This window comes from Ambystoma mexicanum, chromosome 14 (assembly GCF_040938575.1).
Source record: "Ambystoma mexicanum isolate Mex_15411 chromosome 14, UKY_AmexF1_1, whole genome shotgun sequence".
Classification (NCBI taxonomy): Eukaryota; Metazoa; Chordata; class Amphibia; order Caudata; family Ambystomatidae; genus Ambystoma; species Ambystoma mexicanum.
In genome coordinates, this window is record NC_090940.1 from 633,200,777 (window position 1) to 633,216,548 (window position 15,772).

The 15,772-nt window shown below is 46.1% G+C and overlaps 1 protein-coding gene across 2 annotated transcripts in view; it reads right to left on the minus strand.

Moving 5' to 3' along the window:
- Window positions 1-15,772, minus strand: part of CDC42BPB (CDC42 binding protein kinase beta) — an 867,880-nt gene that overhangs the window by 651,302 nt on the left and 200,806 nt on the right. For both annotated transcript variants that reach the window (XM_069638111.1, XM_069638110.1), the window contains exon 4: window positions 1,240-1,335. In XM_069638111.1, the coding sequence (XP_069494212.1) occupies window positions 1,240-1,335 (96 nt within the window). The remainder of the gene's footprint in view (window positions 1-1,239; window positions 1,336-15,772) is intronic.

Sequence of the window (15,772 nt, forward strand, 5' to 3'; positions counted from 1 at the left end):
CCAGTCAGAGAAAATGGTGGGGAGCGGAGACGTTAACACTCATGCGGGCAGTCATTCCTTGCAAAAGGCAATACTGTCAAGGAATGTCAATGAAGATTGAAAAATGACCACCAACCAAGAACAGGCCCAGGTAAAGCAGAATCAAAAAAAGAGCCCCTGCAGAGATCGGGATGGTTAGGTAGGAAAGAAACAAAAGGGAGGGGATAGGGGGAAAATTGACACCGTCAACAGCAACGAAAGACTAGTCTGTGTTCCCTGCTCAAGTGTTTATTTAAAATTGCTATGTGAATATGTTTTGGTCTGGTCAAGAAATGACATGGTTCGAATGAGAAATAGGATCTAAAGAACTAGTCCATATATTATCTTCACCTTACAAAACAAAAGGTATTACAAAATAAAGTGCTGGTTTAGTTGAATTTAGTGCTGGAATCTGAATCTTGAGTTCCAAATCATGCGTGCAATTTGGCAAATAAAAAAGTTCTTTGGAACAAAGCGGTTCATGGCTGAAAAACAGGTAGTCGGATCAACCCGAGTGAGCATAAGTGACATGCAGTCTTCATGCATTCAGAGTACTTCTACTAGTATTACTTTTAGCATGTAGTATTCCTTTGTATATTATTTTAATTAATGTTTAGGAAAAAAAAGGGGAGAGAAAGAGTGTCAGAGGAAACACTTTGAGAACGCGCTAGCTGGGTTAATTGGTTCTGGCAAGCGGGAGCGAATCTGGAATCTTCACACCGGCCGCTACCATGTTTGAGACGCTTAATGCGTGTGAGACAGGACCGGGTCTTTGCTCTGTGCAGTAAGCAGCAGCACAGCGTTTCCTGTTGCTTTAACCACTATGCTGTTCAGAGTCTGCACACGCTTCGCGGGACAGACAGTAATATGATAGCAACAGGAGCTTGTTGTGCTTCTTCAAATAATGAAAGATGGGCATTTGGGAAAATGTGGCCCTGAAACTTTTAGTAAATAGTATCCGATCCAAACGGATATCACAGCATATATAAATCTAGAGGCTAGACTGCCAATGTTGGAAGACAGTAAAAACAGGGGCATCAACATCAGAAGGCTGCAGAATTCCTCTTTGGCAGATGCAGGCTTTTTTAAACAAAAGACTTAAATAGGCATTTTGTATTTACTCACCCTTTGTTAAAAGGAATAGGGTTACGGAGCATGAATGTTGTGCTCCAATGAAACAAAGTCAAAAGTCAACTTGAGAAACAGAGAATAGAAACATACCAAGTAGTTCTCGTCTTGGAAGGCATAGTGCAACGTAGTGATCCACTGACAATCTCCATTCACCAAAACATTTCTCTCTTCCCGAAAGCAGGCAGTCTGTGAGAGCAAAAGGAAAACAGCTATTTATGCAGCACTGCACATCAACCTCCAAGATGATTCCTAATGACTATGTATAAGAAAAATGTGCACAAATTATCAATATAATCAATTGCAGATATAGGTAAAATGATTTATTTTGTTCGAAAGCATACATTCTCTTTGGTTTTATGAAGCAGGGGCAGCACCACCAACGGCCCGTCATCTTGCCCCCAACACTGTTTTCTCTCATTTCTATTTTCTTATCCAAATTCATTTTTTAGTTTTAAAGGCGATTTGCCCCTTTCAGTTATTTGTTCAGTTTATGGACATAAAACTCCTGCATTCCCATTAGGAATGGAATGCACTACTGGTGTCTGACGAGTCTCTTCACGGTTAGTAGCAGTGAGTCCCCCTGAACATTTACCAGAGCATTTAAACTTACATTTCCGCTCTGTAGGTTTGCTCTGAGAAATTGGTCTTTCAGCTTCTGGCCATCGACCAACTAATCCTGCACTGTCCACTTCAGAACACAATAGAACAGTTGCACCAATGGTCTGCAGACTTCTACACTATCTACCAAAGTCATAAGCTTGATTTAAGGGCAGTTCCTCTGTGGAGATTCTAAATCATTTTAATATTTGTAAATAAAATAGGTGAGGATCAGAAAAGGCGATTAGTGGGTTTACCTTGGTGAAGACCATGAGCTGAACCAAATTTCAGCTGTAGAGTATTGACCAGCAGTCATTTTTTGGCTTACCCTTCACTTACCATTGAGGACAGTTCCAATTCTGACAAGGATGAGGTGCTGAAGACTATGCTCTGGTCATGCCAAGCCAGTCCACTTCCAGCTGCCACTATAATCAAAATGGGCAACATACAGCTGAGTCAGCTGGCAAACCGAAGACCACCAAAGATGGCATGGATTACCAGTAAACACAAGAGGTACCTTCAAACCCCTCTTTGCTTTTGCAAAAGCTTGCATGGCCCAGTCTTTCAGTGTCTGCATTCAGCCGATATGTCCAGGTTTGCAAGCCGGAGCGTGTGACATGCAGACCTGGCCATTAGGTCAGGCCACAGAAGCTGCACAATACCCATCATTTGGGCGAATTCAGCTAATTCCTATAAATCTAATTTGCTTCATGCGATTCCCATCCCGTTGCCTTGAAACTCAGCTTCATGAAAAAAACAATGTTCCCTTCAACCAACTTTCAGTTTTTGGTTCCCTTCTTTACCCACCCCATAACTAGCACTCGGCATCAATTTCCTTTGAAGCGTAGCTTGCAACAGATGTGCTGTACATGCGTTACGTAGGGTATTAAGCACTGCTAAAAAAAACTGCAAAGGTGGTAAGGAGGAGCATCAGAAATCATACAAAAGATCAAACATTTGTGCAGAAGACACACGATATATTCAGTCCTAGAAATTATCTAGAAACTAGTTTTGAACTGAATTTGTATTTATTGGTTTATATAGCGCTTTACAATTGAACAACTTGATACATAAAAAACAAAACAATGCAACAGTAGAAGCAAATTACAGTAATGCATCAGTCAACATTTTAACTTAAAATGCTCATAAGTGTCACTAAATTATGAGTTGACAGTTCAGGAGGCTGGCTATATGACAGCCTTAAGTACTGGAAATTAATAATGTTTTTAAAACAATTCTGGTTGATTTAACAAAATACAGATAGAAAAAGGCTTAACTGTTAACGTTTTGTAGGTCACAACTTAAACTAAAACTCACTGGCAAGAGCCTTCATCTACTTGTATGTGCCTACTGCAATCACATGGTATGACTGGCAGAAACTGAGGATGGTGTCTTGTCAGACTGGTGACTGGAGTAGTGCTCAGGTGAGTGGGTACCTTGAAGCAATGTTGAAAGTTAGGCACTTTACTCCTTCTGCAGCCTCTATTAGGTATTGAGATATTGTATGGTCTTCTTCATTCTTCTCCAAATCCTGTCTCAGGAAACAAAATGTATGTAGTTCTTTGCAGGGTTTTGACACACTTCAAGACAGTATATGTTTCCCCTCCAAAATTAAAATAATAGATTTGCCAAGTCAGGAAACTTACTATAAAATATCAATTTGTGCTTCAGTTATCGGTGTGTTTGGGGCTAGTGCAATATGTATGTACTGCTCAGCAAGGACCATTCAGAGTCAACGCTATTCATCACTGAAAAAAAAATCAATTTCCATGTTTATATAGGCTATTAGTACATTGGGCGGGTGAATAACCCTATTGATTTGGTCAATTTGAGGGCTATAAGAACCAGTATAGCTCGCAGTTTCATTATAGCCTGCAAATTTGCCCTTTGCTTTCTTCAGCTCGGAAAGTTGTGCATTAAGAGTGATTCAGCCCCTCTAGTGGCCAAAGTGAAAATGCCATTTTCCTACAAATACCGTCCTTTTTCGTGTAATAGTTCGTTAGTGAAAAGAATAGCTTACTATGAATAAGCATGGCATTTTTGTCATGCTATATTTTTTTTTAAGGTTAAATATTCCACAAGGAATATTTAAGTCCCCAAAAAACAATATAATAATTTGACAAATTATATTTTTTAATTAACTTTTTTCCTCTTTGGCAATGGGTTCTAATAGCTTTTTATAATGTTATTTTTCATGTTTTTTTTAAACTTAAATATTCCATAGGAAATAGTCAAGGCCCCAAAAACAATGTAATAATAAAAACAACTCAAATTAACTTTTCTCTTTGTCCTTGGGTCTAAAAGCTTTATTGACCTTTTCCTTGGGCCCTAGCGTTGTTATGGGCCCTCATACCTTGTTAACTCTTCAGGGCCCATAACGCCCGGTATGGCCTTCGGGCGAGGTCTATAAAGCTATATTAAGTGACGCTGAGCAACTCCCTTAAGACTAAGGCTGCAAATGTACTAAATCGATTGCTAGATATTGCCACCACCCTGCCCCAGGAATCTCTCAGTTTTCTAATTTTGGACAATCGGTTCACGGATCAACTCACCTTTGTAAATCAGAAAGCATATTAAAGAACAATTTAAGTATTGTAATTTTAATCAATCTAATGTGAGCGCCCTGAAGAGATTTAACAGATGCCCCACTTCCAGCGAGTGATCTATGATTAATCAGATTCCAATTCAAGCAGAACATTTCAGAAATTAAAGTATAGCAATACCCACATTGTGAAAGCTATTTCTGCCAGCTAATATTTATTGCAGCTATTTCTTTGCACTAGTCATGGATAAAGGCACAACAAACTACTTTCTCTAATTATTTTGATATACAGAAAGTGATCCCATATACTGCAGATTCAAAATTGGAAACACAAAACAAGTTATATATATATATATGGGATACATTACTCACCGTAATCGTATTTCTGATGCTTGTATCTGCTTAGATTCACATGCTGTGCCTAGGCCGACATCTAGTGGAAGCTGCGGAGTATTACAGTTTGTTTTTCGAAACTCAAAAATGGGCGTCGACACAGGCGTGCCAGTAATACTATCCCTAGTGTGACGTCCACTGTACCCAAGATCCCTCACGCGTCTAGGATCCTCAGATTGTATTTTTTCTGACATGAGGAAGCATGAGGAGTAGCGTGAGTACTGATAATCCAAGCAGATAGACAGAAAGGTAAGACTACCAGCAATCATGCGCCTTCTCTCGGAGGGGAGGAAGGGTGGGTCGCATGTGAATCTAAGCAGATACAAGCATCAGAAATACGATTACGGTGAGTAATGTATCCCTTCTGAGGCTTGTGGAATCTGCTTAGATCACATGCTGTGTATAGATTAGCGAGCAGTACCAGAAGAAGGAGGTGGGATGTGAGAAGAGTCATGAGCAAACAGGTGTCTCAGAACCGCTTGTCCCACTTGTGTATCTGTCTTGGAATGAGTGTCAATGCAGTAATGCTGAGTAAAAGTGTGAATAGAGCTCCAAGTAGCTGCTTTGCAAATGGTGTCTAGGGGAACATTTGCAATGAAAGCCAGAGTGGCCCCAATGCCTCTAGTAGAGTGGGCTCTTGGCGTAAAAGGCAGAGTTTTTTCAGAAAGAGAGTAACACAGCTGTATACAGTTGATAATCCACTTCGAGATAGCGCCCTTAGAGACGCGATCTCCCTCTCTGCCTGTAGCTACGGAGACAAACAGTTGGTCTGTTTTCCTTAGCGGTCTGGTTTGTTTACATAGTAGAGGACCGCCCTACGCACATCTAGGGTGTGTAGTTTCACCTCAGCCGAGCTTTGCGGGTTCTGGAAGAAAGCCGGAAGCTCGATGGACTGGTTTACATGGAATTTAGATATAAATTTAGGTGAGAACCTAGGGTGTGTGCGTAAAACCAGTTTGTCTTTATGGATAGTAAAGAAGGGATCCTGCACTGACAGAGCCTGAATTTCACTGACCCTTCTTATAGAGGTAATGGCTACTAAGAAGGCCGTTTTATAAGTCAGGTGTTTGAGACTACTTTTATGCATGGGTTCGAAAGGGGGGCCCATGAGCTTAGCTAGCACCACGTTGAGGTCCCATCCTGGCGGTGGGTTCGAAATAGGAGGGTGAAGTCTCTTTACTCCTTCCATGAAGGCTTTAACTACTGGTACTTTCCACCACGATACCTTGTTATGGGATGTGGTGTAAGCCGAGAGGGCTGCCAGGTGTACTTTCAGAGAGTTAAAAACCAAACCTGCGTCCAGCAGGTGGAGCATGTATGTTACAACGTTGGAAGGAGTGCAATCAACCGGGTTGATTTGTTTATTCTGGCACCAAATAACGAATCTTTTCCACTTGTCAAAGTAACAGTGCCTTGTGTTTGGTTTCCTGGATTCTTTTAGGATGTCCATACACCTCTGTGGTAAATTGAGATGCCCAAACTCTATGACTTCAGGAGCCATGCTGCCAGGTTCATTGAGTTGGGTTCCTGGTGCACTGTTTGACCTTGTTGCTGGGACAGTAGGTTGTACCAGGCTGGGAGTTTGATGGGCTCGCACACCGCCATCCTGCGTAGGTGTGGAAACCATGGTTGTCTCGCCCACATGGGAGCAACTAGGATGAGCGTCATCGATTCCTTGTTCATCTTGTACACCACCTTCCTGATGAGAGGAGTTGGTGGAAAAGCGTACGCAAACATCCCTGACCAGTTCATCCACAGGGCATTCCCTTGGGAGTCTGGCTGGGGGAACCTGGATGCAAATCCTGGGCATTGTTTGTTTTCGCTTGTGGCGAATAGGTCTATAGTGGGGAAACCCCACTGAGAGAATAGATCCTCTACGATATCTCTGTGAAGGACCCATTCGTGTTCTTCTGGGAGGGAGTCTCTGCTTAGGGCATCGGCTAGGGAATTGAGGCCCCTGGAACATGTTGAGATGACAGGAAGATGTTCCGTCTGAGTGCCCATGTCCAGATTTTCTGGGCAAGCTTGGACAGATTTGGCGAACGAGTCCCTCCCTGTTTGTTCAGATAGAACATGGCTGTCGTGCTGTCCGTCCGGATCTGCACCGACAAGTTTAGCAGATGGGGCTCGAACGCCCGAAGCGCTCGGAATACTGCCAGAAGCTCCAGCAGGTTGATGTGGTTCTTGGCTACTGAGTGAGACCAGAGACCCTGAGCTGTGTGGTGGAGATGGTGAGCTCCCCACCCAGTCAGGCATGCATCTGTAGTCACCACTGCTTGTACTTCGGGATCGTAGAAGGGTTTTCCCCTTGCGAGATTCTCTCTTGTCCACCAGTGTAAGCTCTGTACGAGTGTTGGCGAAACGACCACTAGATCGTCCCACTGACCACTTGCCTGAGACCACTGTTTCGCCAACCATTCCTGCATGGGACGCATGCGCAGACGCGCGTGGGGGACCAGGTAAATGCATGACGCCATCATGCCCAGTAACCGCATAGCTTTGCGTACCGTTATTTGTTGACCTGACTGATAATGTGGAATCTGCAGTAGTATATTCCGAATTCTCTCTTCCGAAGGGAAGGTCAACCCTTTCTGAGTATCTAGGATTGCTCCTAGGAACTGTTTTGAGGTGCTTGGCACCAGACTTGATTTTTTCTCGTTGATAGAGAAGCCTAATTCGTGGAGGAGGTCGATAGTCCTCTGAATGTTTGACCTGCAAATTCCAGGGGTTTCCCCCGTTATGAGCCAGTCGTCCAGATAAGGGTACACTGGGATTGCCTCCCTGCGTAGGTGTGCAGCTGCCACCGCCAGTACTTTGGTGAATACCCTTGGGTGCTGAAGTTATCCCGAAGGGCAGTACCTTGAATTGGTAGTGGCGACTGTCTACCTTGAAGCGCAAGTATTTTCTGTGGGCTGGGAGCATGGAAATATGAAAATAAGCATCTTTCATATCCAAGGTTGCCATGTACTCCCCCTTTTTTAGGAGGGGGATTAGCTCTTGTAGCGTGGTCATACGGAATTTTTGGGGCTTGACATACTTGTTGGCAGGCCGCAAGTCCAATACTGGGCGCATTGTCAAATCTTTCTTTGGCACAAGGAAGTAAGTTGAATAGATACCCTTGTTTACCTGGTGTCCTGGGACGAGTTCTATCGCGTCCTTTTCTAGCAGAATGGCGATCTCCTCGAGAAGGATCTTCTGATGTTCTAAGGAGTGTATTCTTTGTCGTGGAGGGTGGTTCCGGGGACGCTGCAGTAATTCTATACAATATCCTGTGGACACTGTTGACAGCACCCATCTGTCTGAGGTGATCCCTTCCCAAGCCTGGGTGAAGTTGGAAATGCGTCCCCCTACTGGGGTTGCGTGAGAAGGGACCCTGAACTGAGCGTCACTGCTTTGGTGGAGGCGTGCCCCCTCCCTTGTTGGGGCTGCCTCTGCCTCTTCCACGACCTCTCTTGTTACCCCTGCCGTAACTTTGGGTAGACTGCTGGTTGTTGTTCCATTGTGTACCCTGTCCTTGGGCATAGTTGCCTCTTTGTGAATTTTGGCCGCGTGGGCGACGAAAATTACTGTTCCCCCTCTGGTTAGGGGGTTTGTTGGTAAGCTGGCCAAGGGATTTGAGAGTCTCGTACTCGTCCTTGGCATTTTTAAGTGCGTCTTCGACCGCTTTCCCAAACAATAGATCGGGTTCCACCGGCTTGTCTATTAATGAAGCCTGGGTTTCTGTCTTGAACCCCGACTGCCGTAACCACGCATGTCTCTTGATAACAGTACCTTCTGCTATCAATCTTCCTGCGTTGTCCGCGGCATCGAAAGTTGCTTTTAATATGCAACCAGACACGGCTCTCCCCTCTGCCGAGATCCGAGCCAACTGGCCCTTAAACGGTTCAGGAGCAGAGGCTATGAGCGCCGCGACCTCTTCCCATTGATGGCAGTTGTAACTTGCCAACAGGGTGGTGGAGTTTGCGATCCTTGCTTGGTAGGCGGACGTTGAGGCTACCTTCCTGCCAAACCCGTACAGTCTTTTGCTCTCCTTGTCGGGAGGAGCTTCTGACGACGATAAGGGTGTCCCAGCCCTCTTCCGAGTGTTGGTAACCACTAGGGAGTCTGGTTTAAGATGTCCTCTTATATAAAGAGGGTCAGACTGGGCTGCCCGAAAAAGTTTTTCGACTCTGGGGTTGACGGCTCTGGTGAGGTTAGGATTCACCAGGGATGGATCTATTCTTCGTTGGATGGATTTAAGGATAGGGATGGTCTGAGCGACCGGCCTCCTCTCTCCCACCAACTCTTCTGCGAAGTCCCTTTCTTCCTGTACACCGTGGGTGTCGATATGAAAATGTTCTGCTGCGCGAGCAAGAACTTCATTAAGGAGGGGCTGGTTATAAACTGGCGAGTCGGTAACTGGGGCTTCGCTCTCTACCGGGGAATCTACTCTGTAAATTTCCTGCTCCTCTTCTACCTCCTCCAGGTCCTCATCATCCGCATAGTACTCAGTCCCGGTTTGTTCCTCCATACTTGTAAACTCCTGGTCCCCTTCAGGGAAAGGCTGTCCTTGGTATCTGGGGTGTGGAGTAGAGTATGGAGTAGGGTAAGGCTGCACCTCGAAGGGTTCAGGTCTTTCGAACCGGGCTTTTCTACCTAGGGGGATAGGATCAGAGGAGCCTGAGGGTGTGGCCCCTTGAGGGTCATACGAAAGGAAATGTTCTGGGTTTTTGTCATAAAAATCAGCTAAGGAAGACATCCTTGACATGACCCTGTCTATGTCTTCACTGGACCATTCTTTGGAACAGGGTATGACTTTAGTAGGCAACTTAGAGGACTTATCAAGGGTACCCTTGCTGGATGTTGATGTCCCAGTAGATTTATGTGTGTCTGTCTGCTTAGGGTGGAAGGATGGTCTTACAGGAGTGGAAGGCTGTGCTTTCCGCTGTTTCCCCCTCTCCCCGTGCGTGGAAAAATGTTTTCCCTGTCCCTTGGAGGCCCCAGAAACTTTCGACGCCTGGCGTCGAGGGTTGGGAGAGGTATCTTGTTTCGAGCGTGGGGCCTCGCTGGTGTTAATTGCGGCCTCGGTCTCCTGGAGCGCGGCCTGGGGGTGGAAGTCGTCTTTGTCTTCCGACGATCGAACCTCCGTTAATCTAGGGAGCGAGGCACTCTTGGCAAGAGTGGATGATTGCCTTGCGTCATGAGGCGATCTCGATCGAGAGCGCCCAGAGGACATCGAGTCGGACCGTTCTATCTGTGCCTCTTTCCGAGAAATCGACGTCGTCGAGGTTCGGTTGGGTTTAGTGTGTTTAGTGTGTGCAGGGTGTGTAGCGCTTGCGTCGCCGGGGGTCTTCCCCATAGCCGCCCTGCCGGACAACCTTCCGAGGTCGGGGACCTGCGCTCGGCAGTCTTTCGACGCCGTAATGCCCTCGCCGTCCGAAAGTACGGCGTCGCTGCCATCGCTGAAGGCGCCCTCCGCTGCCATGGCCGCCTGCCTGGCGTGGTGGGCCCAACGCTTTGTCGAACGGTCCTTAAGTGTTTTAGGCTTAAACCTACTACACGCTCTGCAGTTGGCTTCGGGGTGGTCCCTTGGCAAGCAGAGATTGCACGTGGCGTGCCTGTCGACCCAAGGGTATTTGCGGTTGCACTTGGGGCAGAATTGGAAAGGGGTACCCTCCATACGCACCTTGAGGCAGCAGGCTGGTAAGTGTAGGAAATATATAAGGTGTACCTATATACCAAGAGTGAAGAGTATGTACCACCCCCCACTCTCCCTACTTGCAGGGCCGAGGCCAGCGGCCTACTAGGCCCGGGCCGAGGCCAGCGGCCTTCCGAGGCCCAGATCCGTCGTGCAGCAGCCGACGGTCGATGTCTTCTCCAGTTAATCTTCAATAATTAGCAAAAGTATGGCTAAGGCCAGGGAACTCCGCAAGATGCTTCCGACCAGTATGGCGGAAAAAAACAATCTGAGGATCCTAGACGCGTGAGGGATCTTGGGTACAGTGGACGTCACACTAGGGATAGTATTACTGGCACGCCTGTGTCGACGCCCATTTTCGAGTTTCGAAAAACAAACTGTAATACTCCGCAGCTTCCACTAGATGTCGGCCTATGCACAGCATGTGATCTAAGCAGATTCCACAAGCCTCAGAAATATATATACAGTGAGTACTATCATTAATTGTGAATGCTTCAAATATTACAATTTCCTTTTGTTTTATTTGGATACACTGTAGGACCTCAAATTATCTTACACACTGGTGCTTAAAACACGCTTTGTGGAATCCATCTTTGTATATAGTAATTAGACTGCAATATGCAAGTTTAGACTTGCTTTTAAAGCAGCTGAAGCTAGCTAGATTCGAATTTCAGCAGATAGCCTGAAAACACTGGTTGGGAAAGAAACTACCTTTCCCAGCAGTCCTAGCTCTGTACTAATTAGCTGATCAGGTGCGCTGGCGCACCTGAGCCAAGCCGGTTTTAGCCAGTCCGCGACAGAAAGCAGCGAACAGGCGCCAGAGGCCTCTTAGCCCAAAGAACTAGTAAGTCCGAATAATCCTTCCAGCTCCCCCCATACCAACGAAAGCGCAAATACAGTTAGCTTGCCCGAAACAGCCCTAACTACGGACTCCTTGAATAATTTAAGTAGAGATCTAGAGAATTAATAAAAGCATGCCAACAGGAAGAATCAACTACTATGGGATACCCGACTGACCTCAATCTGCTACTGGCCTGTCAGAGAGCAAACCTCATGGCTACAATGGCCCAGTACCCGGAGGCAACAGCAGATGGACGGCCCTGCCCACCGACACTGCAATTGAGTATGTACAACAAACCAGCTGCTAATCCGCTGCCTGAACAAATCATGGCCGAGTGGCATAATGAGGGTACTCCAGCTTCTAGACATGTGGAAGCTCCCCTCAACCAGCTGTTAAACACCCTCTCACCTCTGAGAATTACGAATACCAGCCTGGAAAATACCATGCTTTTGGTAATGAATGAATCCATTTTTGTTCAGCCTGCCTTAGTTTAAGGTCTCTGTTGCCCCCTCTGGGTTGGGGCGCAATCATTTCAATGATGAACCAATGGATATCATCCCCTCCATGATGCTGAACTCTTGTTCTCATTTGTATCAATCGCCAGATAGAACCACAGATACACTATAAACTTAGGGCCCCTATGACCATTCCAAAATGGCGGCCTTGTAGGCCGAATCATGGGCGGATTCATTTTTTCATTTATTCGAACCAGTAGGTGGGTACACATGTACATAATAGGCTTGGGCCTCCCTTTGACCAATCCAAGAGGGCGGACGCTAAGAGGTGCAAACTTAATGGGCCACACACATCATAACGCACACCGCATCGCCACGTAAAACGCTTTTTAAGAGTCACGTGAGACACTCAGAAAAATTCTGCTTCCCCTGAGCAAGGATACGCGGTACTTGGAAAGAAGCACAGAGTCGAAGGAGACACGACCCACCAGGTGAGATTCGAACGCTGGCTCCTACGAGAACGCACGCTGTTTTTACCCCGTTCTCATTTAATGACACTTTCCTTATGGTCATTTTGATAGGCCAGCAGACAGGTTCAGACGCGATTGCGGTAATTCGCAGCTGCATGAAAAGTCAAGTATCCCGCGCACACTGATAAGAAAAAGAAGGGATCTATTCTCAAGCAAGCGCCACTAGGTAAGCACGCAATGAGGCATATGGAAAAGACAGTTATAGATTGACCGCCCTTGTAGATATAACATCAGGATATGTCTTCCTTGTTTGACTTTTAGAACTAAGCGGGCAACAAGGTGGCTACTAGCTGTAAAGGTTCCTGTGAAGAAAATTACGGGCAATTTGCAGCACCCGTTAACCACAAGGAGCAATGAGAAAGGTATTTTGTAATACGAGTCTGGTATTAACAATCAGAGAGACTAGATACAAAAAAGTAGAGAGTGTAGAACAATGGTGGCTCTATTGTAGGTGTTTAGAATAAATAAGCATTCCTTAGGATTCATATCTTGACTGCTCACGGCTTCCCTGGCGTCCTCTCCTTGAACTTCCCGGGCTCGACAGTCTTGTGATGGTTGGCTGGCTGGCTCCCTTCACATAGTCCCTTGTCTATTGTTATATAGACTGGTTGGCAAGGGTGGTCCTTTTTCAATGTCTATGGCGCTTAGACCTTTGTTCCTCTGTGCCGCCTCCTCGTCCCGCTGCTTCTATCATCACTCTCGCTTGGGTTGTCCATGTTCTTCCTCGTCTCAGTGGAAGCCACGTCTATGGACCTAGATAGGTACATGGGTTGGTCAGGTATATAACTTGGGTTTCCAAAGTGGGGAGGTGTATAGGGTCTTGGGTGAGAGGTATTATACTGCATCTCCCATAGATGTGTGTCCTTGTCCCAAGAGGGGGTTGGGGAAGTTTCTCCCCATGAGATCCTGCCGCTGAGTACCACCCTCAGGGGGACTAACGGGCAGCAGCCTCACCTCCATAGCTTCATGGGAAGGGGGCTCCCCCTTGGAGAGAAGTGACAGCATCCAAGGATTCGCCACAGTGCCTAAAGACAAGAAGGTGGCAGCAATAATATTTGTATCATTTTTGTGTTATATCTATTGTGCACATTCACATTTACCATGTATGGCTAACTAAACGTGGTTAGTGCACTAAAATGGCAATGTCACAAAATGTTAACTTGTTCTTTAACCATATTGTTTGGCCTTTTTCCTGCCTTGCCATGTGAGGAAATCCCCTATAAAACCATGCACTTGCCCAAGAAAGCTGCAGCTTTCATGGCTTTGTGATGCCTTTGTGTGGCAAATTAAGTTGGCGGGACGATCTTGCCCCACACCACATCCGTGGTGCCAGTGAGTATAGGTGTAGGGCATGCAAGGTAGGCATGGTATCAACAGTAAGACAGACATGTGACCACAGTTCAAGGGTGTTTATTGAACTATAAAAAGGGTGTGATAAACGCCTATCTAATCCTAAATCTACAGATGGGAGCAAGCTACGACCATCAAATAAAAATAACAGTCCTAATGGTGTCTTGTCAAAATAAAAGGGCCTATACTAAGAAAACTATTGCCAATCCTTACCTCTAAATACAAATAGTGTCGGGAATAGGGTTATGAAAAAGAAAGAAGTGTTCACAAATAATATGTCAGGATGCCCCGGCTGTTGGCCTCCCTTCCCCCTGTTTTCAGCATGGGACAAGGCGGTTCACTCGAGTGCATCACAGTCTCTGGCTTCTTTAGCACAAGGATACCGTTCAATCATTAGCATTAGGTCCTTCTGTGCGCAAGTCTTTGTTTCTCAAAGTCTCTTCATTCAGAAGGCCTGATGCAACCAAATAAAATGACATGTTCTTTTCCTCTTTGGATTTTCACAAGTATTCACTGTAAGTGATTTACTATTCACCCGGTTCCCCCTCAGCTGGGCTCAGAGCCCTTTAGCACAATGTTCGTCACCTTGGATCCCCCTCTTCCAGGTCCCAAATCCCTTTAACACAAATGTTTGAAGTATATTCTTTTACGGGTGACTCACTGTTCACCCCGAATCCCCCTCAGCTGGGCTCAGATCCCTTTTGAACACAATTAGTCTCCCAAACTCTGACCAATTTCAATTTGCATCAAGTATCAAATCGAATGTGCACAGGGTTTGGCTTGACACATTGCAGGACCACTTAGATTTCACAGTTCCTTCCCTTTAACATTTGTCACCTTTCGGTTGGATACCTAACAGAGTTTCGAATTAGCACCCAAATGGTGCTGGACCACTCTGTTTATGGTATTGAATCTTAGATTCAAAGTTCTGTCACTCATCTGCCTTTTTAATTATATCTGCATCACTTGCCACATAGGCTACGTGCACTGTTCTCTTCAATTTCCTTTAGACAATGTTGCCACTTGCAACCTTGGTTTCCACACAGACCGGTCTGGTATCAGTCTCCCCAAATCACCGGATGTGCAGACTTCACTCGTGCTGCTTTGTTGTAGGAGCCAATGACCATACCACGGAAGCACAAGATTCTCCCTTCCTTGACTATCGACGCAGCAGAGTACCTCAGACACACAATGTAGGATTCTTCAGCTTTGATTCCAGGTCTTACATTTCCTATTCTCGAAGGCTGATAAAAGTTATAGTCTTTCGGCGAAAAGGTCAAGAGCACTTTCCCTACTTGCAATCCTCTTCGGTCTTGCCGTCTTTCGCCTTGTATTAAACTGCCATCTTGTAACTGCTGCTTCCTCGTGTGCTTTCGCACTCCGCCTTTTATCCATCTGGGGAAGTGTGATGGAAGTCAGGTGTGTGTAATCATCAGTAATTGCCTGACCGTGCCTGAACATTGTATTGGGACACGTCAGGTATACGGCTCAGGGTGTTAACCCATTTTCACTCACTGTGAGCTGTCCGTGAGAAAGTGTTAGTGTTGGAAAAGGGGTTGGGGTATTCAGTTCCGAAGTAACCTGCCAGGTAGGATGGGGTAAAGGTGTTACAGGGAAGGGGATGCTGCGTCTCGTTATCAGGTGTCCCACTTCCACTCCCTTAAGACCCATCATCCAGGTAACCCTCCCGCACTGGTCCACCCCCAGGAACCGGATCCAAAAGCGGTTGCTGTGTCCTGGCCAACGGGATGACAGATCACCAGGGACTAGCGGATGTGAGACCTTCAGGTTTCTCACAGGCATGAGTGAAAACAATATTTGGACTGTTTGAATGGTACAGATCCTGACCATCGGTGTGCTTGGACCTGCTTCCAGGATGCATTTTGATTAAGAAGAGAGCTCCTGCAGCCATTTCTTCAGATGAGCGTTGAGGCCAAGAATCCCTTGTCGAAGAATAGCCGACTGAAGATTAGAAGAAAGCTCCCAAAAAAGCCCTGCATCTCTTTCTACATTTGCCCAGTGAAGCTGTTGCAACCCCTGATCTGCAAATGCGCAGGGGGGTGCTTCCCATGGCTGGCAGGAACAAACAGTCAACGTGTTGGAGGATCCAGCTGTCCTGAGCCTTCAAACAGAACCAACATTACTCGTTTGCAGCTGGAACTTTGGTGGTGGGAAGCCGTAACGTGTTTGCAGCCTAAACTTTGGCAGTTGCCAGCCTGTGGTATGAGTCGCCTTCCT